This window comes from Euleptes europaea, chromosome 7 (assembly GCF_029931775.1).
Source record: "Euleptes europaea isolate rEulEur1 chromosome 7, rEulEur1.hap1, whole genome shotgun sequence".
Taxonomy (NCBI): Eukaryota; Metazoa; Chordata; class Lepidosauria; order Squamata; family Sphaerodactylidae; genus Euleptes; species Euleptes europaea.
The window spans coordinates 30,703,431-30,725,715 of NC_079318.1; the positions used below are offsets into that span (position 1 = coordinate 30,703,431).

Sequence of the window (22,285 nt, forward strand, 5' to 3'; positions counted from 1 at the left end):
CTTCATACAGTGTTCCGGCTCCACCGGCTGGCTGCTTACTTGTAGATAAGTGAAATATCTAATTATAATAAATACCACAGGCAAAAGTTTTTACAAGTCATTGTGGCAGTTCTCAAGGCTCCTTGCTGTTGAATGTTGTAAGTAACATTCCATCAAAACATTTATAAAACAGCTGGTCATATCGATTTGTATCAGAAAAAAACCTATATTTTAATGGTCCGAACGGCTTTGCTGTCAGTTCAATGCCATCAGTAACCAGTGACCATATACAATGATTTTTAAAAGCAACAACGTTAAGACGTAACTCCTGCTGCATCGAAATAAGAATGATATAAAAATAATAAATATTGGGTTGGATCCAACCTCCTTTCCCACTGGTGAAAAAGGAAGGAGCAAGTAGAGTTGCCAGGTCCTCCCTCTCCACCGGCGGGAGGTTTTGGGGGGCAGGGTTGGGCGGCTGCGCGCGACGTGCTTACGTCACTGCCGGGTTTACTCCCAGAAGCACCGCAACGCAACAAGATCCTTTAAGCGTCCCGTCACGATGCGGCGCTTCCTGCCCAGCCAACTCCGCTTTAAGCATCCCGTCACAATGGGGTTCTTCCGGGAGTAAACCTGGTAGTGATGTAAGCGTGCAACACACAGCTGCCACTCTGAGCAGCCTGCTGGATTGGCGGGCAATTGCCTGCCAGTTCCAGCAACCTGGCAACCCAAGGAGCGAGTGTCCCCTTTGACCATTAAAAAAATCAATGCTGAGGATCATGAGACCTACATGGGCAAAGGCTGTGTGGGACAAGGGCTGTAGTAAAGATGAGAATTGGGCAAGATTAAGAAAAAAAAGATGGTTGGATCCAACCCATTTTTCCCAGCCAGCCACAACTGGAAAAGATTGTAAAGAATTTTGAAAAGATTCTAAAGTCAGGGTTATTCAGCCCTGTCACTTGTACCAAACTGCAGCACACCAAGTATTTTGCTTGGTAAACAAGGCCGATTATTCCCCCAAGGGTCTGAGGTGAGACCCTGAGGCAGTGAGCACTGCTGGGGCTCAGATTAGTCCCCATGTGTCTAGCCAAGTTCTTTCTTTCTTTCTTTAATTCATTTATACCCCACCTTTCCCCCCAATGGGGATGCAAAGCAGTTTACATCATTCTCCTCTCCTCCACTTTATCCTCACAACAACCCTGTGAGGTAGATGAGGCTAAGAGAGTGTAACTGGCCCAAGATCACCCAGCGAACTTCCATGGCATGTGGGGATTTGAACCTGGGTCTCCCACATGCTAGTCCAACACTCTTAACCACTAGCGCTCCTTTAAAATCTCTCTCTCCCTCTCTCTCTGAGTGTGTGTGTGTGTGTGTGAGAGAGAAAGGTAAATAGTACAGAATTAACAGTATGGCATTCTAGAGTGCATTTTTTGGGATCTAAGATAAATATGATCAACTATTGGTTGCATTTTGAGCTGGATAGCTTCCTTTTTTGCTTCTTTGGCCCAGCGTGCCAGAAGCACTGTCTGATACCAACCTAGCACCCCCTGTACCCAGTGAAATCATCCAACTAAGCATCCTGCACAGGATGCAGAGAAAGAGGCTTTTCTTCCCCTCCCCGCTTTTTTTTAACATCCACCATACTGAAAAGTTCTGGAGAAATAAAAAGTTTGCACAGCGCGTGGTGTTACTTTGGCTGGTCTTAATAAAAGGTATTATGTTGTTTTGTTGTTTTGCTACCTGTTTTTTTACAGCACCAAGTGGGATTTGAGTACTAACCTAGCTTTTTTTAATCGTCAGAACTGTTTTGAGTAACAACAGAAAGTTCATTTTTAGATATGGAAGCTTGTGGGGAAATGAAGCGAGTTCAGTTGTTATGAGGACTCATAAATCCAGACTACCCCATATCTGCATATGTGCCTCATTGCCACCCTAATGCTGTGGGACGGGGCCCAGAACACCTTGCTAGAAAAGCCCCAAAGTAATTTTGTTAAAATGAAATAATATTAATTTAGACGTGTTGAGAGATGGTGTCCAACGAGCTCAAAATCCTCAGTCTGTGTGTCAGCTCTTAGACAACCCACTATCAATTTCAGTTGTAATGTTTTCTTAATAAAAGTGGCCTACCTTACAGATATACAGGTTACTGAGATATTGCAAATAAATATACTAAAGTAAAGTACCATATCAATGTTGAGCCCAAATGTCCTGATCAGGAAAAACAAAGGTGACAATTAAGTTGGTTCTTGTAGGTTATCCGGGCTGTGTGACCGTGGTCTTGGTATTTTCTTTCCTGACATTTCGCCAGCAGCTGTGGCAGGCATCTTCAGATGAAGATGCCTGCCACAGCTGCTGGCGAAATGTCAGGAAAGAAAATACCAAGACCACGGTCACACAGCCCGGATAACCTACAAGAACCAATGAAATCTGACCGTGAAAGCCTTCGACAATATTTTGACAATTAAGTTGTTTGCTAGAAGCTTGAGAGTCCCCTGAGAATTTTAAAGTAAGTTTCTAGACCTCAGTGTTCTAAGGAAATCCTGAAAGCATGGTGGCACTGGATGCTGAAAGAAAGTGTTCCTAAACGTAGGCATGTACCTAAAGATAGCCACATGGGGGTATTGTCACAGTGACTGTTCCAAGCCTTTGTTATTGCATGGGCAGAGAGCTTCAGCGGAAGAAGAGAGGCACTATCTCAGCAGAGGTAGTTTAAGAGGCCAAGATGAGTCAGTGTCTAAGAGCAAAGGGGACAAATTCTTTATAAAACCACAACAATCCCCCCTCCCATTTTGCTTCTAAAAACAGTGTATATACTATTTTACTATTGGTGTATGTCAATAACATTATATGACCAAAAAAACACACACCCCTCAAGAACTATTTATACTTCCTGGTGTTTAGTAGCACTCCAACCCCCCTTCACTGCGTTCAGCCACTCACAGATATTAAGATAAACACATTTTAAATCATTACGATTGTCAAGCCAAACATTGAAGAGCAGATGTCATTCTAAAACTTTGTAAGACAGAACGAAGAATGGAATGTGGGAAGAACATGTGTGTTGTCCGCATTCACTTAAAACTTTTTTTGATGTAGCATGAAAGATTACACTCTGTTATATTTTTTCCTATTGATGCTGAGCCAGACAGTGATGTCCTGCCAATATATTAACAAAGGACATACACAGAACTTATCCCATTGACCTATCCTAAGTCTTTGCAGACAAAGAATGAGCCTGCTGGCAGAGCACATGACTGAGGGAGCAGGGAAACTATTCATTTGATTTCCTTTTTAAACTAGAGCATGCTCTCAGAACCATAAATGAAGACTGAGCCTCTCTTATATGAAAACTCTGTGTGAGGATGTGTGTGTGTGTTATTGGACCTCTAGATTGTCCTATTGTTAACAGCCTTGCTTAGGACTTGCACACTGAAGACAGTGGATTCATTTGAGTCAATCTGTCTCATGTTGTGTCTTCCTCTTTTCCGACTGCCTTCAAGATTTTCTTAGAAATTCCGTTTACTGAAATCAATAGGATTTATTCCCAAGTAAACATGTTTAGAATCAATGCACTTGTTTACTAAGCAGAAGTAGCCATAATAATTGTAGCTGGAGTTAAGAGGAGAGCACCAATAATAGCTTTTTCAAAAGGATGATATTGCCTTCGTACCTGATGAGAAACAGAGTGCATAAATGAAAAGGTCCTTTTTGTATACTAGTTCTGACTTATGGGTTATGATCTTCTGTCAAATCTGTCACATTTAAAATTACAGCTTAAATTTAGTTTCCAGGGTATGAGGTGGCCTACACTAGTGAGAGGAGGCCAACAGTTCCTCTTCTGAGCACAGGAGAATCATAAAAACGCTAAAGCCTGGCTATGTGAAAGAATATAGGTTCAGCGTGTGTGTGTAAAGCGCCGTCAAGTCACAGCCGATTTATAGCAACCCCAGCAAGGGGCTTTCAAGGCAAGTGAGAAGCGGAGGTGGTTTGCCATTGCCTTCCTCTGCAGAATCTTCCTTGGTGGTCTTCTCTTCCAAGTAGCGACACAGTTTAGCTTCCGAGATCTGATGAGATTGGGCTATGCCATGCTGCTTTCGCTCCAATAGGTGTAGTAAGCATCTGCCAAATCTGGGTGGCAAAATTAGTCCGGAACAACCCACCACTAGGGTTGTGCAATATTCGGTTTTCATTTTTACCAAATACCAAAACTTGGGGATCTCCCTGAAGCCGAATAGGCGATTCTCGGGTTCGGCTATTCTCCTTTGCTCAGATGCACTCCTCAGTGCTTTCTTCCATTTTTCTATCTTTTTTTTTTTTTTACTGGTTTTGTTAGTTTTTTAGTTAGTTGTTTTACTGGGGTTTTTTAAACTGCTTTTGGGAAACTGGGAAATAAGCCGAACACCCATATTTACCAGTATGGGTATTCGGCTTATTTCAGGTTTCCCGAAAAAAATTGGGCCCAATAAATCCGAACCCAAAATTTTACGATTTTTTTTTTTGCACAGCTTTAGACTCTACCTCCAAAAATGCCCCCACAGGAGCTTTGAAAAAAGTTCCCATAGACTACAGTGGAACTAATTTTTTTGGTAAACCCCGAAATAAAGCCGAAATACTCCTTTACCGGTATGGGTGTTTGGCTTATTCCAGGTTTATCAAAAAAAAAAAAAAAAAAACGGGCCCAATAAACCCAAACCCAAAATTTACCGAAATATTTTTTTTGCACAACCCTACCCACCACCGTAAACCCAATGAAATTTAGCTTTGTATGTAAAGTGCTCTCTTTATTGTCTGGTGTTATGTAGAATAATTATATCATTGCAGAGAATGTTACCTGTGTGGGGAAAAGGGAAAAGGAGAAAAGCAGATCCTGGCGGTGCCATTTAATACATATGAAGAGGATATGTGTAACTGGCAGCATTTTCAGATCATAAGAGCCTTACCCTATGCTCTTTACCCTTTGATATTATTTCATAAGGAAATATAGCCCACAATATGTGAAGTACACATTCAGCTGATCATAATCACACATTTTTAATGAGAACACATCATACTCCTGGTCATCAAGCCCACATTTCAGTTTGCGTTAAGTATGGTCGCATTTTGGCACTCACTAATGTTTGCGGAGATTTCCTTTAATAAATAGGCTTTGACTAATGTCTTCAAGTTCCCCACTGTGCTCAAATGGAGCAAGGATAATGGTTTACACTTTCTCCTCCAAACAGAAGGAACACCAAAGCTATAATGGAAACTTACAATGTCAGAGGGTTATTTTAGCTCATTACTTTTAATGAAAATGAGGTGAAGTCCGAGCCAAAGTGCTTCCAGATAAGATTGTGGAGGCCGAAAATGCATTTAAAAGGTCACAAAAGTGTGGTGAATCGAATACTTCTCTTCCCACCCACCCCCGATACAGAGGAGTGGAGTGAAATGGCACCCAATGAGCTTGTTATATCTTTCTCTCTTTTTTTGGTCTTCAGATCTCCCAGTTAATGACCGAGACTGGCCGAGAGGGCCTGACTGAAGCTGTACTGAACCGCTACAATGCAGATAAGCCCTCCTTGTGCAGCTTCCCTGGTTCTCAAGCCACCTGTGTTGCTAGTGACACATCAACAGGCACCTCGGTGGCAGCTTCCTTCTTTGCCAGGTAAGATCAAAAGTCTGATGTTCTTTCCATCTCTGGCTTGTCAAAAGAGCGCAAGTAAGCCCCGTGGCGCAGAGTGCCATGGCACAGAGTGGTAAGCTGTAGTACTGCAGTCCAAGCTCTGCTCATGACCTGAGTTCGATCCCGACGGAAGTTGGTTTCAGGTAGCCGGCTCAAGGTTGACTCAGCCTTCCATCCTTCCGAGGTTGGCAAAATGAGTACCCAGCTTGCTGGGGGTAAAGGGAAGACGACTGGGGAAGGCACTGGCAAACCACCCTGTAAACAAAGTCTGCCTTGGAAACGTTGGGATGTGACGTCACCCCATGGGTCAGGAATGACCCGGTGCTTGCACAGGGGACCTTTACCTTTTAAAAGGAGCAAATGATGTGGGCAGCATTATATACAGAGGTTTTAAGTCAAATAATGTCTTGGATCTTTTCCAGCTTGGGTTGCAAACACTGGGTTGGGAGTTTCCTGGACCTTTGGGGGTGGACTCTGGGGGGGGGGGCTGGGGAGGGGAGGGACATCGGTGAAGTATAAGGCTATAGAGTCCATCCTCCAAAGCCACCATTTTCTCCAGGGGAACTGGTCATGCCATCTGGGCATGCCATCTTCTGGGCATGAAGTATGGGTCACTAGGGGTGGGGGTGGGAGGTCGTTCGGAATTTCCTGGATTGTGCAGGGGGTTGGACTAGATGACCCTGGGGTCCCTTCCAACTCTATGATTCTATGGTCTTCCTAGCCTGGGCATCAGTTGTAATTCTGGAAGATCTTCAGGCCCTACCTGAAGGTTGGCAACCCTAGTTCCAGTGTAAGGTTTTCCTGTATCAGTGCTTTTCCTTTTTGTTTAAAAAGGATGCAAAAGATATGGGTTTTCCTAAAACTTGCAATATCACTGTGGACTGTATAACCACGAGTCTCATGAGTTTTCCTAGAACGTATGGGTTTTCCTAGCACTTGAAAAATCACTGTGTGGACTGTATAATTGTGAGTCTCATGAGCTAAAACTACACCATCTGCTAGTTGGCTTGGATCTGGTGGGGAATTTGCCGACTCCCCCTCTGCTGCAAACCGACAACTTCCTTTCATGATGTTCTTGGGTGGGGTCCTCTGTCCCACAGGAGCAACTTTTCCAGGGGCACTTTGGGTTGCAGGAGTACAGAAAAGGCAGAGAAGTCTTTCTCCACTCATGGAAATTTCTTCTGTCAGTGGAGACTCTGCACATGTATAAAATTTTATACATCTGACAAGAGTGGATTATGCCGCACAAAAACTTTGTTAGTCTTTAAGGTGCCATAGATTCTTTTTTTGTTCTGGCATCAACAGGATAACATAGCTACCCTTCTGGCACCAACAGGCAAACATAGCTACCCTTCCAGTATAAACCTGAAATAGTATGTGTATGTATGTATGTATGTATGTATATATATGTACATATATACATATATATATATCTCCAAGAAAGGGTGGCCTATAAATCCAATAAACTAAACTACACTTGACACAACATTCATATGACCCCGAGCTCCCTACCCGGTTACTTCTACACTCTGACCTCCCCTTCCCTCAGACGACTTTTTATGCAAGCCTGCCTAAATATCCTTCCCACGGCCTGGACCAGGGGCAGATATGCCAAGGTCCCCTATGTTAAAAGGCTATGCTCTTGTGCCACCGGCCAAGCCGAAACAGTGGCTCATGTTTTGCTACATTGTGAGCATGGCTCACCCTTTCAAGAACAGATTATCGAACCCCTCCTGAAAGATTGCCTTGGCGGCACCGATAAGAAGCTAGTCAAATTTCTCTTAAGTGATAGTCACTCTCAGGTTACTGCAGGAGTTGCCAACTTCCTGGGACTTATTTTTAAACTTTTTAAAACTACTTTAAACCACGTGCATAATTTTAAGGAAGAGTCTTACTCAAGTTTCAAAACCTCCTTTTATCCTAATATGTATTTATTTATTTTATGCCAATAAAGGTTTTGATATTGATATTGACACAACATACAGTTATTTTCATAACTCCTGAAAAATTAAGAGGCATCTCAGTGATAGAGTATGTGCTTTGATTCCATGTCTGGCATCTCCAATGAAGGCTTCACCATACGTGTTCTCCTTCTGAAACTTGGGATAGCTGCTGCCATTCAGAAGAAACCAGGGGTCTTCAGCCCATGTGTCAGGACTCTCAAATGGATCACCGAGCTGCACAGACTGGGTCAGGGGCCCCTATATATCCAGCTTTGCTGCTTTTAGGAAGGACCTGCTGCTAGTGCACGTGTGTGGAGCAAATGTGCCACAGCTCCGGCCTCTCTTTGCAAGCACACTGAGAGGAGCAGCAGGATGGTGAGGCTGGGCCACTCAGTGGTGGAGCAGATTCCATTTTGGCACAGGCCGATTCAGATGCACGGCCCCCTTTCCCCACAAAAGCTCTCCCTTGTCTTCTGTTCTTTCCCTCACTCAACACAACACAGCCCAATCACCCTCTACCATTCGGCCCTCAAAGACTCTATTCATGTGCTTGCAACGCATAACTTCCTTTCCCTGTGAAAGCTCTTTTTTTGCAGTTTCTTTCATCCCCTGTCTCGGCCTCCCGGCATCCTCACCATGCTCTGCTCACTGGCTTATGGCACGAGTGCCCTCCCTTTATGGAAGCTGTCCCTTGCCCTCTCTCTCCCTCCACAGGGCACTGCCTTTCCCAGCCACCACCTACAGGCCTTTGATGTTACGAGCTTGTGGTGAGGATCCCTCTCTCCCTGAGACAGCCAATTTTTGCAGGTGGGAGGGGTCCATGTTGCAAGCACACTGAATGAAAGGCAGGGATGTGCCATGGCCAGGGAGGGCTGGGCCAGGAGAAGGCAAGGGAGAGCTTTAGCAAGGAGGAGGTTCTCTGAATCTGCCTATGCTGGCTTAGACACATCTTGGTGCTCACTTGTGTCTCCTGTCTCCAGCTGTGTTGGTCTGCTGCCTATGGTCCTGGACTTGACAGCAACAAGGACATAATTCTGGCTCCTTGTGAGCAAGACCAAGAAAATTTATTGTATATGGCCATTGGCTGTCACAAATAACTAAAACATAGCAATACAACAATCAGTAGTACGTACATATATACAATTGGCTAAAACATGGTAATACAGCAATATAAATGAAACAAATCAGTGATTAAAATATTATTACAGATGTGTGTGTTAAGTGCCGTCAAGTCGCTTCCGACTCACAGCGACCCTATGAATGAAAGTCCTCCAAAATGTCCTATCTTTGACAGCCTTGCTCAGATCTTGCAAATTGAAGGCTGTGGCTTCCTTTATTGAGTCAATCCATCTCTTGTTGGGTCTTCCCCTTTTCCTGCTGCCCTCAACTTTTCTTAGCATGACTGTCTTTTCCAGTGACTCTTGTCACCTCATGACATGACCAAAATACGATAGCCTCAGTTTAGTCATTTTAGCTTCTAGGGTCAGTTCAGGCTTGATTTGATCTATAACCCACTGATTTGTTTTTTTGGCAGTCCACGGAATCCGTAACACTCTCCTCCAACACCACATTTCAAAGGAATCTATTTTCTTCCTATCAGCTTTCTTCACTGTCCAGCTTTCACACCCATACATAGTAATAGGGAATACGATGGCAATTTTAACAGATACCAGAATGTATTCACTCACTGTTTTAAATTTAATTAATGACTCCTTCAGAAACCTTAGATCTTATTTTCTTTGCTGCTAGGGCAAACAAAGGAACCCTATGTGTTATGTAAGCATCAATGTCAGACAACGGAAATTTGATTTTATCCTCATCTAAATATACCATAATAACAGATAATATACCTGCTAAAAATGTGGCCCTAGGACCATCATACAGGGGGCAAAAAGGGATATAATGGGGCAAGTCTTCTGGTTTTGAGGATCCACAAATGCATACGCATTGTTCCCTTGGTAGTCAAGAATATCTACCAGCCAGTAATGCCGTTAGCATGGATTGGAAGCGCAATGAAGTAAAAGATGCTCTAATGTTAGCATTTACGATAACTCTGTAGAGGGCTCCTTGTGAAGCACCCAGGGCCAGGGGCCCCATCTCTCTGGGGTTCTGCCATGATATATCTGTGTTGTCAGTCAACACTCGAAAGAAGCAGAGATACTCTGAAGAAGCGAGCTGTGACTCACGAAAGCTCATCCTTTACCAGAAATTGTGTTGGTCTTGAAGGTGCTACTGGACTCTTGCTATTTTCTTTGTGCTATATTGCACAATGTGCTATATTGCACTTTGGGGAGTAATTTAAAAAGGAACTCCTCATCTGAAGTAGTCCAGTTCACTCTACCCTTCAAGATTCGACCACTTTATTCTACTTAATATATAGGTCAGGCCTTAGCTTCATTTCACTGAGTTTTGTAGAGTGATCTTAATTTACACTTGCTACATATGTAAGATTGCCACTGTGTTTTTTTGTTTTGTTTGAGAGACCTGGCAGCAGCAGGCAATTTCTCCATCCTGGCCTGGATTAGCCGATATGTATTATAGTATTTGATAGCAGAGGCCCAACTAAATTATGGGTTGAGTTGTATGTCTCCGCCATTTCCTTCACTGTGTTCCTTCAGATAATATACCTCATAATATGATGGCTGTTTATTCTCATCATCACCTGGTGGAAGAGCAGTGGTCGTATATGACGGTACAGGGCAATTCAAAATATTGGTAGCCTGTCCAGTATGATGAACAGAGCAAACTTGTTGTCTCTACTGCTCAGATGTTTAGGGACAGCTGTTTAGGGTAAGGGAAAGAGAACCTGGCTGCTTTCATTTCTTTCTCTGAATGCCTCAATATATACCCCTGCATTATAGCTATAGCTAGGCTAAGGGTTGAATTTACCAGTGAAACAGTTAAATTAGGGTTGCTAGGTCCCTCTTCGCCATCAGCGGGAGATTTTGGGGGCGGAGCCTGAGGAGGGGAAGAGAGGAACTTCAATGCTATAGAGTCCAATGGCCAAGGTTGCCATTTTCTCCAGGTGAACTGATCTCTATCGGCAGGAGATCAGTTGTAATACCAGGAGATCTTCGGCTAATACCTGGAGGTTGGCAACTCTAAGTTAAATGTGATGTCACTGGGCTGCTTCATTCCATTGGCTGTTGCATGTGGGGGCTGGACAATTGAAATGCAGTTGAGATCATCTGTGTTGCATTACTAAACATGCCTGGAGGAGAAAAGCGGGAACGATGTGGGGCTATTTTTTTGATGGCACCCGTGCATTGGTCGTAGCATGTAGTTATAGTATCTGGAAAAGACACTTGAGGGCTCTTTTCCAGAAGAGATCAATTAAAGAAATATAATTTTAAAACAAGTTTACAAAATTAGCTTCACTTAACACTAGTCAAGGTTGAAATGGTTTGATCTATATAGGATTAGAGAGAGAGAGAATCTGTGTACAATAAAAAAGATTTTGCACCTGTGAATTCCTTACCACCTTGCCAAGGGGCTGAAGATACACATGGGGGTATATGTGGCTTATTTAGTTATAATATTTTAGTCCTCGCTTTCCCACCACATATGGCTTCAAGGCACCTTGCAAAATTAATCAAAATACAACAGATTAATAACACACACATACAGCTGGTACACAGATGTTTCTGTATCCTCTCTCCAGTACTGAAGATCTTCCTTTCATAGGTGTCCTGCCTGTTGTTCCTCCTTAAGGGTATGTTGGTGATGGGTATGAATCCTCCCTTCCAGAAATAGGTTGCCAAAGTAATTTTCAGGAGCCAGATATTACCAGTCTTTGTTGGGAGGGGGTGTCTTCTTCTGTGCAGGTCCGATGGAAGGATATCTGACATCTTCTTCCCCCTCCCTTTAACAGCCTTCTTCCCCCTCCCTTTAATGGCAGTTGGAAGCTGAAGGGCTTAGGAAAACATTTGGTTTCTTGCTATTCCAAATATGCAGATTCGAATAGTATGTCATTATATTAATTGAATATACTACATCCAATAGTAAGCCTGTGGAACGTCTTCCCAGGACTCATATTAGCAAATATATCAAGCTGGGTTTTCCTCATTTTTTCCCTTGGTGCACCATTTTGAAACATGTAATATGCAACACAGTAAGATTAGAAAATTCTCGGTTGGAATGCTGGCAGAAAATTAACAACATCTGTACAACATTTCCCCTGATATTTCTAAAGCCCAATTCGGTGTATTACACTAGCAGGTACTGGTGAACAGAGGAACTTCTGTCAGCCTGAAAGTAGCGTGAAAGGTGTCTCTGTGTTTGAGTTTTCGAATGCAAAAATTAAAATGTTGATTTTTTTTAAATCTGCTGACCTGAACACTTGTAGTTAGCTTTGATTTGATTGGAAATGTTTGGCACTCATTATTTTTGAATTAAGGCAAGAGGGCAGCTTAATGACCCCCAATTTACAGACCTGTTTTGGAAATGAAAGCCTTTTTGTTGAATTTTTCCTTTCGTTTTACAAAGCATTATGTAAATAGTTAATGGGACTCTAACTCTTAAGCTGCCCTTGATTTGACACAAAGTAGAGTTGCCTACAGATATGGCTATATTGAATCAAACCACCTAATAATTTGCGGTTAACCCATCATCAGCGTTTTTAACTAAACAGAAGTGAAATACCCATTTAAATGCTAGTCAGAAATCTGGCTGCAATATTTGCTTTGGCACAACTCTAGTAATGTAGATGATTCTCTCCTGCTCTTTCACAGAATGTGGGACATTGGTAGGGTTGCCAGATCCCTCTTCTCAACCGGCGAGAGATTTTGGGGGTGGAGCCTGAAGAGGGCGGGGTTTGGACTTAAGTGCCATAGAGTTCAATTGCCAGAGTGGCCATTTTTCTCCAGGTGATCTGATCTATATCTGATCTATATCTAGTTGAATTAGCAGGAGATCCCCTGCTACTACCTGGCAGTTAACAAACCTATGCTGAATACTACATTACTGAATAATACATTACTCCGTGGTAATGGAGGTTGCGTCACCTCACTGTAATGAGTAACCCGCATTCTCGCCGCATTTTTTTGGATTTACAATTGTTGGGTGATTATACCTCTTTTCATTTGGACTCATTACAGTTGTGGGGTGATAATACCTCTTTTCATTCGGACTCATTACAGTGAGGTGACGCAACCTCCATTACCACGGACTGACCACCTTGGACTTGGGTGATATTACCCCACTGGGGACTTTGCTTATTTTCTTTATTTTCCTGACATTATCATTTAATTTGTTATTGTATATGAGCAAGCCAGTCAGTAAAAATTAACGTGTTATGTAGAAGTGAGCCTCGTGCTGCTATTGTTATTTGTAACTCCCTGGCAGTTGGCAACCCTAGACATTGGGCATTGGCAGCAAATGACTTAAAATTGTTTACAATTCTTTTTTAGCTAGGATTCTTCATTTTGCCCTTTAAACATGATGTCGGACACGAAGGGAGAATTCTGGAGCTAGCAAATACTTCCTGAAGGGACTGCCCAGCTATTGTTCTAATATTGCTTAAACGAGAGTAATCCCGTTGATTCCTTGAAGGCCCAGCACTACTGTGAATACATTCCTTGAGCCTTGCAACCTCAATTTCTTTTTTTAAAGGCCATAATTGTGCATTCTTTAAAATAAAGCAAATCTGTTTGTAATTCCAGGGATTACAGTTATTCCCAACGGCTGTTTGGGATCCTCCCCCTTGCCCTGTATGTGATATAAATCTCAGGGCCTAATCAGAGTCACGGTTTCCTTGCAACAATAGTTTATCTCGACGGCTCTTCATAATTCAGCGTAACTTTCGGTTTGCATGAACAATTTGTTGGTCGCAGAGAACCGAAATGTGACAATCGATAATATATGTGCTATTCAGAAAGTTTGCGGGCACTGAAATATGCTGCACCTGCTTTGGAGAGACGCCCGAGGGGTTGTGGTTCCCGGTGCTGTGGCAGCCGCTCCACTTGGCCTACTCATTATTGACTGCGAAGGGAACAACTAACGGGCTACAGTCCACTGGGAGCTTCTCACATGCATATTCTGCAGAAATTAATGGATGCTACCTTTGACAGTAATTCCCATTCACTGCCCTGGTGTTTGCTCAGGAGAAAGATTGGGCATTGCAGTCATCAGGGCCTGCCGGAGCTGTTGGGATGTATACAGAAGACATTTCTTGAGTTTCTTGGTAGTTATGCAACCATTGCACAGTAGTGTAAGAGAGGAGAAAGCTTCCTTAGGCAGGAGAACGTCTTTGGACCTTGCTGAGCAGAGTGGTAGGTTGCAGGCCTTCCCTTTGCTTCTCAGAGCCAGTTCATACAGTTCTGTCCTATACAATACAAACAGCCAAAGCTCCTCCACAGCCATGCATGTGCCCGCAACCGCATGGAGAAGATGAAGTATGAACTGGGTGGCTCAGTAATACAAATGGAAGCAATTCTGGGTGATCATGACGTTCTATTTGTAGCGGCTATAGTGACTGTAGTGATTACTAGGGTTGCCAGGTCCCTCTTCACCACCGCCGGGAGGTTTTGGGGGCAGAGCCTGAGGAGGGCGGGGTTTGGGGAGGGATTTCAATGCCATAGAGCCCAATTGCCAAGGCGGCCATTTTCTCCAGGGGAACTGATCTCTATCAGCTGGAGATCAGTTGTAATAGCAGGAGATCTCCAGCTAGTACCTGGAGGCTGGCAATCCTACTGATTACAGCTGATTACAGCACTGCCTGGTTCATTTCTGATAGCATAGAGGCTAAAGTCACTGTGCTTGCCAGCTCTTAGTAGTAATGACTTTTATTCTAGGAGAATATGGATCAAATAAATAATGGCTATCCATGCAACAGAGAAAACTAAACAGCAAAATGTACTGCTGCAGTCTTTTAGCTAGTTAGGCACACTACTTCAACTGATGCCAAGTTCATGATTGCATCTGAACTAATTTAAATATAGCTATAAATGTTTTCATCCTACCTTGTGGTCTCTGCGCATGCTCAGATGGGCTTTGCACCTGCACAGAGGTGCGATTAGGAAACTTCTAGAGCCAGTTTTTAGGCATAAAGAGCCTCTCCCCACATACACACAGCTCCAACTGCATGTTCATAAAAGGGATGTCTCTTTCATCTGCCATGGGAATATTTGTGAGGTTATCTGTAAGGAACAATTCTCCCTACATACTCTTCTATAAAAAGAGAATGGAGTTTGCTGAAAAAAAGTATAATTCTGCACAACCTGTAAATTAAGGAATTTAGATATTACATTTTAGCTTTTTCTTCTCAGGGCAGTCGAACTGAAATGAAGGACATTTGTCTTCTGGCTATTTGTGTAAACTTGTCTCAGTTAATTTTATAAACTGTGTTGGTTGCATTACCATTTGCCTTTTTTAAAAAGCATAATACAGGATTTATAGATAGTTTTTACATTCTGATTTGGCTGAAGAAATAAACGTTGATGATATATAATCTGCACTGATGGGTACAACTAGAGTTCTGTTTTTGGTGGAACTCAGTAGAACTCATAGATTCCGGCATTCATAGCTCCACTAAAATGCTGAACCTTGATGGTCTCCGTTTCAGACATACCTGTAAAATTTAAACTATAATCCTCTGATAACTGCCTTCCCATTATAAAAATTACTGAATAAGACAGTTGTTAAAGAGCAGCTGAAGCTTCTTTTCAAATTCCTGCCAAGATTTACTGTGTCTACTGGTTACTGGTAACAAGACTGCTAAAAGAACTAGTGTTTTCTAAAAAACAGCAATTCATTCAGCTAACTTTCCTCATCTAATTAAGTGGGTAAAAACTGGTGACCACTTGAAACTCTAAAGGAACCTCTTTGTAACTTTAAGGAAGTTAACATATGTCTGGCTTCCAACCTGGCTCGAATGTGTACAGATATCCAATATGGTTTTACTTTAGAACAAGACCACAGTACGGTAGAAAAAACGATAAAATGTCCATGTTTTTTGAATTCATTAGCCAGTTCGCGCCATTTCATGCTTTACAGAGCCATCTTATGGTCCTGCTACACCAGTGACCTATTGATACCAGTGTAACATCAGCACAATTTGATAGTCTGTGGTCTTCCAGCCCACTCTCTGATTACACCACTGATACGTGCCAATCATGGAGCATCATACTGATGATGCCCCTGTATTAGCCATATAGGAAGGAGCCAATTGAAACACAGCAACGTTGAGACACCTCCTCAACATCGCTATGCCCCATCACGCATACACACAACACATATATACAGAGTGTGTCACACACACTTGGAAAAATATGGAAGACAAATTCAGCATGATGTCTTCCAATCTAAGGCTCACTGTGACATATCCAGTACTGTTAAACGCTACAAGCAGCTATCCTTATGAAAACGAAAGGGCAGGCAGTCTAAACATCTTATACATGCAACTTCACAGCTTATTTGGGAGGGAAACCTCATGACTGCTTCCAAGCAAAGATTCAGAGGGGCTTTTTCTAAAGCAGAGGGAACAAGGACAAGCAGTAAGGGAAGATTCAACTCCGTGTTCATCCCTAGTATCTTCTTAGTATCTTCCTATCCCTAGTATCTTCCTATCGTCCTGGTGTCATAGGAATGCTAGCATTGGCTGGTATATCTTCAAAATAGGGGATTCACAGCGCATTCCTGACATGCGCCCGTGGTCAGGACCAAAGGCCTTTCGAGGCCGGTGAAGGCCCGCACCGGCGCAAAGGCCCACAGTGCTGGCATCTGGGCAGCGCACGCCGGCCGCTGCTGGAGTGGCCGGCCGCTGCTGGAGCTTGTTGCCGGCGTCCGGACACCAGCAAAGGCCGCGTCGTTGTCCCAGGAGGTGTTCCCGCTGGTTGGCTGCTTCCTGTCCCCATTCGCCCCTTTACGGCGATGCCTGGAACAGTGTTGCTGCGCCTGCTTTTTAGCAGGCACAGCCTCGCTATTTTCAATGGGGCGAAAGGCCCCATTAAACAACAAAAAGCCGCGAAACTTCTTCTTCTTCTTTTTTTTTAACAGCTTACGTCGAACAGCGTTAGGAGATGGCAAGCCTGCGCCTTCTCCCCGCCGTTCCCATACGCCAATTCTCAGGAATGGGTGGTTAGAATACTCCCTGTGTCAAGTTTCTTGCAATAAATGACACAAATTGTAATATGCATATATTATCCAAGGGCTTCTTTTATCCAGCAGAAGAGCAAGTGTGTACATTTAGGTTAGCATTTATTGACTCCCCAAAGCATGCTGTCAGCCTGAGAGCAACCATCCACCTTTAAGGAAAACACCAACTGCTAGTTTAAGTAGCTCATTCAGAAGGCTTCACATATATATGTGGGCTTGTTTGTTTGTTCGAGAATGGGTGAAATCAGAATTGACAAAGCTCAGTCAACACAAATGATGGGCATGTGGGTACAAAGGCCTTCAGTAAGATTTGCTTTGTTCACCTCTGTGAAGAACTAACTGATAAGATGACCCACCTGAGTCAATAGGATTAAGCAGCCCCGTGTGGTCTGAGACAGCTCGTGTGAGATGTGGCTAAGGCAGAAAGTATCAGATTTTCAGAGGTGCTTGAAACAGTTGCTCAGTCACGTAAAAGTTAAACAATGGGATTAGTGACCTACTTTCAGATAACATAAAACTTATCTTGTACAGCACCCAAACTGCAGGAGAAATGGGACTTTTGCTATGACTTTTGACTGCTATTGCACATAATTTTCAGTTTAATCTGCTCATTTTCTCAGGTTCTGTTGAACTAAAATGCTGTTTCTTATTTTTCCTTTTGTTCCCACTTTGCCTCTCCCCCCTCTTTTTTCACTGTCTGTTGCTGATACTTTGATTTCCTCCTCTTCTTCTACTAGCTACGTGGATGTGCATTTTTATTCTTTCCTTTTTTATCTCATATTCCTGCAAAGTTAAGGTATCGCTTTCGTCTTTGTTCATTCTTTGATTTTATCTCGGAGTTTTTTGCTTGTGAGTTTGCTGTTATCTCGTTTTAGGTCTGTTATTTCTGCCTTTCAGTCTTCTACTCATCTTATGTTTTGGTGTCTGCGTTTGATCATGTTACTCTTTTGCTACTTTCTCTCCATTCTGGATGGTAGCCGACGCCTTATAGCACTTTAAAGACTAACAAATTTATAATACCTTTATTACTTTCCAACTTGCCGCAAGACTTCATTGTTTCTTTCCTTTGCTTTTGATTTATTCTCCTTTGTGTCTCTTCATTTCTCAGGTAATTTCTTTTGCTTTCTAAAATGTGGGATTCTGTCTGCTCTTGTATGCTTGCTTACTTTGACCGTGTCCTTTGCAATGCATTGCAAGTTGAGATCTGACCCATTCTAATCCCTTGTAGCCTTTAAGAAACATTTGAAAACGTGTTTGGTTCAGGGAAACCCCTGTTTATGTTTTCCTATCCCCTCCCCTCTTGTGTTATTGTTAAATTACAGACTTTGGGCTGGGCCATTAAAAAAATCAACATTGCCTTGTTCTTATAGGTGCTTCATAAATAAATATGGTTTTTGACGTGTTGGAAGAGATAGTATTTTCAAGAAAGCAGTAGAGGGTTGTTCGTCTGCAGTAGAACAGCTAGATTTGAGTCCAGTAGCACCTTAAAAAGCGACGTGATTTTGGGGGGTATGAGCTTTCAAGAGACGAAGCTCCCTTTGTCAGAATCAAGGAGGAATGTAGATCTCTGAGTCCTTATGTCCCAGTCAGAAGGTGGGAGGGCTGTTGCGAAGAAGGAACTCAGGATGCAAATATACAATACACATTGTAACCAGCTTGGTTAGAGGAGAGATGCTTAGGGCAGAAAATTAGCTATCCATTTGGAATTATAGTTCTGCCTCCCCTCCCCAAAGATCAGTGTATTCCGTTTCCTTTGATTTCTAAGATGGACGATCTGCATGTTTCACAGTCAAAGAACTCTGATATGATGTTCTTAATAGTTCAGGAAGGAGGTATTCTGTTAGTTCAGGAAGTAGGTATTTTAGATCAATGCACCTCTAAAATTCAATCTCTGGCTGTTTAAAAAGAAATTGTATTACACACACACATACACACAAAATACAGACTCATTAGTTCTAAGGAAGGAACAATGTTCTAAATGAAAATAGATCTCTTTCTCCTTGTGCCCGTAAAGAGGTTGCTTACATTCATCCCAGATGTTCATGGAAACAATTCCTCTCTTAATCTATAACAGACTCTTGCTTTCTTCTTTACTGTCTTTTTATTTGATACAACACTTATAAACATGTAAAGATCTTGTAGTATTGAATTACTATTGAATGGCTTGTCAAAAAGCACATCTTTAAATGTAGTGGATAAAATCATAAAGCCTCCTTCATCTTTAATGTTTTCCCAGAGGGAGGGAGCTTTATACACAGTCTGTACACATGATCAAGCAGGAATTGATGGTAAACTTTGCAGGACCCTGGGACCAATCCACACAACCAATTTGTTATGTTGAGAATTCAGGCTGAGTCAGTGGACCAGTGCACTAACCATGTCATAGAATCATAGAGTTGGAAGGGGCCACCAGAGTCATCTAGTCCAACCCCCTACACAGTGCAGGAAACTCACAACTACCTCCCCCCCACACCCCTAGTGACCCCAGAAGATGGCCAAGATGCCCTCTCTCCCATGAACTGCCCAAGGTCATAGAATCAGCATTGATGTCCGATGGCCATCTAGCCTCATGTCTTGTTTTTCAGTCAGGAATTTGCTCACAGTAAAGGCAGGAAAATATTTGGTCTGACTGTAGAAGGCAACCCCATATAAGTTTACCTTGAGCAGCAACCAGCATTTGCCTTTGTGCAATTCTCCCCTTATTTCAGTTCAGTATCTTTAATCTCCATAGTTAAAAGAATACGAAGAGTTAGAAAAAGAAGAAAAATTACACATTCTCTTTGACAGCTGAAGCTAAGCTGTGAGAGTTTCAGAAGTATCTAACCCTAGTCTGTAAATGGACTGGTCTTCTTTCATACATTTCTGCAATGAAACTTGATAATGAGTCTCACACGTATATGCTGATCAGATGCTGCTGCACCTGATTGTACAGGTATTGTCTCTTTTGATCAGCATTTCAGGGCCCTGCTTTTTCTTCAGGGGTTTCGTAAGACTGCCACGGTCAAAGTGAGATGTCATTAAAATAACAAAACATCACCTAGGAGCAAACAATGCACAACATTTCTATGCTGCCTCTCCAGTCCTGCTTGAAATGCACTTCCATTGTAGTATCTTATATGGTGTATATAAAGCTGCCTTAAACTGTATGACACCACTGTAGGGTTGCCAAATTCCAGGTGGTGGCTGGAGATCTCCTGCTATTACAACTGATCTCCAGGCGACAGAGGTCAGTTCACCTGGAGAAAATGGCTGCTTTGGAAGGTGGACTCTATGGCATTAATACCCCATTGTGAAGTCCCTCTCCTCTCTAAATTCTGCCCTCCTCAGACTCCATTCCCCAAAATCACCCCCCCCAAATTTCGCAACCTGAAGCTAGCAGCCCTACAACACTAAGCTACTTAGCCTGGTGCTGTATACTTCAGCAATCCCCCATGTGGTACCCATGAGCGTGTTTCTCTGCATCTGCTTGCTGTCTTGTTTCTTGGCCCCTTCCACGCTCCTTCCATATCCCTTTTCAAATGTCACCCTACACCACTTCTCCAGCCAGAGGGTGTGCAAAAGGCGATGGGAGGGAGAGATTGTAGTGGTGCACACAACTGTCTAACAAAATTCCAAAGAATGCCCACACAGTCAACAAGTTTGGGGACCCCAGGACTGCATGTTTGGTAGCAGCTCCCATAGGTTCTCAGACAGAGATCTTTTTCAAACTTTTTAAACTGGCAATACCAGGAGTGAAATGTAGGATTGTTTGCGTTCAGGCATTCAGTGGCTGTGCCACTAAGCTATGGCCCTCCCCTTGAGCATAATTACTTTGGCTGGTGATAGGGAATCTAGAATGGTTCTCTGAAGCAGCTGTCCTTCACATGATGGGTTGTACTTCCCTCATCATTGCATTACTTCTGAGCATCATGTTGATCTCCTTACTGAAATCAAACACATTTTAGTAAGCTGCCTACTGAGACAGGATGGACTCTTAAGGCATTGTTGACAGATAAATCTGCTAAAATAGACATCAGCCATGCACAATGTGAAGCAGCCATATGTTGCTGTTCCATTAATGCCAAAAAGAGAGCTTTAGGACATCAGGGCAGTTTGATATGTGGTTCATGAGCTCCATGCTCAAATACCCCTAAATTTGGCTACAAAGGCCATGTGAATGTTTGAAAAGCATTGGATGCTCAACCCAATTTTATTTCATGGACCCAACAGCAAAAGGGGTATTAGAAGAAGAAAAAGAAGAGTTGGTTTTTATATGCCAACTTTCTCTACCTTTTAAGGAGAATCAAACCAGCTTACAATCTCCTTCCCTTCCTCTCCCCACTTCCTCTCCCCACAACAGACACCTTGTGAGGTAGGTGGGACTGAGAGAGTTCAGAGAGAACTGTGACTAGCCCAAACATTAGAACATTTTAAACAATGGAGATATGATGGCTTCAGAGAGTACAGTAATCCTCAGACTGGTATAACCAGTTCATGGAAAGGAGTTTCAAAGCCTGGAAAGAGAAGCAGAGAAAACAGTCTTCAGGTCTCCTCATCACATGAAGCTTGAGTTCTTTCAGCAAGACTCTGCCTGCTGACCTCAGATCCTGGACAGAACCATATGGGTGGATGTACTCCCCCAGACTGTTAAGGTCAAAACCGGCAGTGTGAATTAGCCCAACAACAAGAAGTGATCCAAAAAGGAAGTACATAAAGCCCAAGACTTGTATGGATGTTGAGCCAGGTTCCAAACAGTATTTTAGCTGCAGCATTTTGCACCACGTGAACTTTCCAAATTGTCTGCAAGATAACTTGATGTATTTATTTATTGAAAACATTTATTAGCTGACTTTCTCCCTTGCAGAACTCAAGGCGGCTTGCAATATAAATGAAATGATTATAAAAACCACAACAAAAACACAATAAAAACACTATGACCAAAACAGCATAAAAGTTACAATTTAAAAACTCCAATTAAGACTGCCGGTAAATTAAACCGAAATCAGTCAAGTGGAGTCCTAAATAAAACTATCCTCAGCTGCCTCCTGAAGATCAACAGTGAGGGGGCCAGGCGCACCTCCTTGGGGAGGTTGTTCCATAATCGTGAATGTGCCTGGAATATATTGCAGTAGTCCAACCTGGATGTTACTAAGGCATGGTTGTGAGTGATCCATAACTAGTAGCCAGCGATGGCCCTCTCCTCCATGAGTCTGCCTAATCTCCGTTTAAAGCCATCTTTGCTTGTGGCCGTCTCTACATTCATTGGCACGGAATTGTGCAATTTAAATACTTGTTGTGTTAAGAAATGCTTCCTTTTGTCCATCCTGAGTCTATTGCCCATCAATTTCATTAGGAGTCCCCTAGTTCTAGTATTAGGGAAAGGGGGGGGAGTATTGTTTCTCCTCCCCATGCACAATTTTCTAAACTGAAAAGCCCTAGACTCGTGGGATAGGTGAACCAATCCCTTTCCTATCTTGGTTGTCCTCTTCTGCACTTTTTCTAGCTCTGCACTATCTTTTTAAGATGTAGCAACCAGAACTGTACACAGTATTCCAAATGGGGTTGCACCATAGAATATATAGGATTACAATAATTCCCAGCATTCATATTTATTATTTCTTTTTTGAAT

At 42.7% G+C, this 22,285-nt stretch overlaps 1 protein-coding gene across 1 annotated transcript in view; it reads left to right on the top strand.

Annotated features, from left to right (window-relative positions):
• Positions 1-22,285, top strand: part of KIF26B (kinesin family member 26B) — a 366,977-nt gene that overhangs the window by 160,302 nt on the left and 184,390 nt on the right. Inside the window, exon 4 of the mRNA XM_056853346.1 lies at positions 5,457-5,623. Coding sequence (XP_056709324.1) covers positions 5,457-5,623 — 167 coding nt within the window. The remainder of the gene's footprint in view (positions 1-5,456; positions 5,624-22,285) is intronic.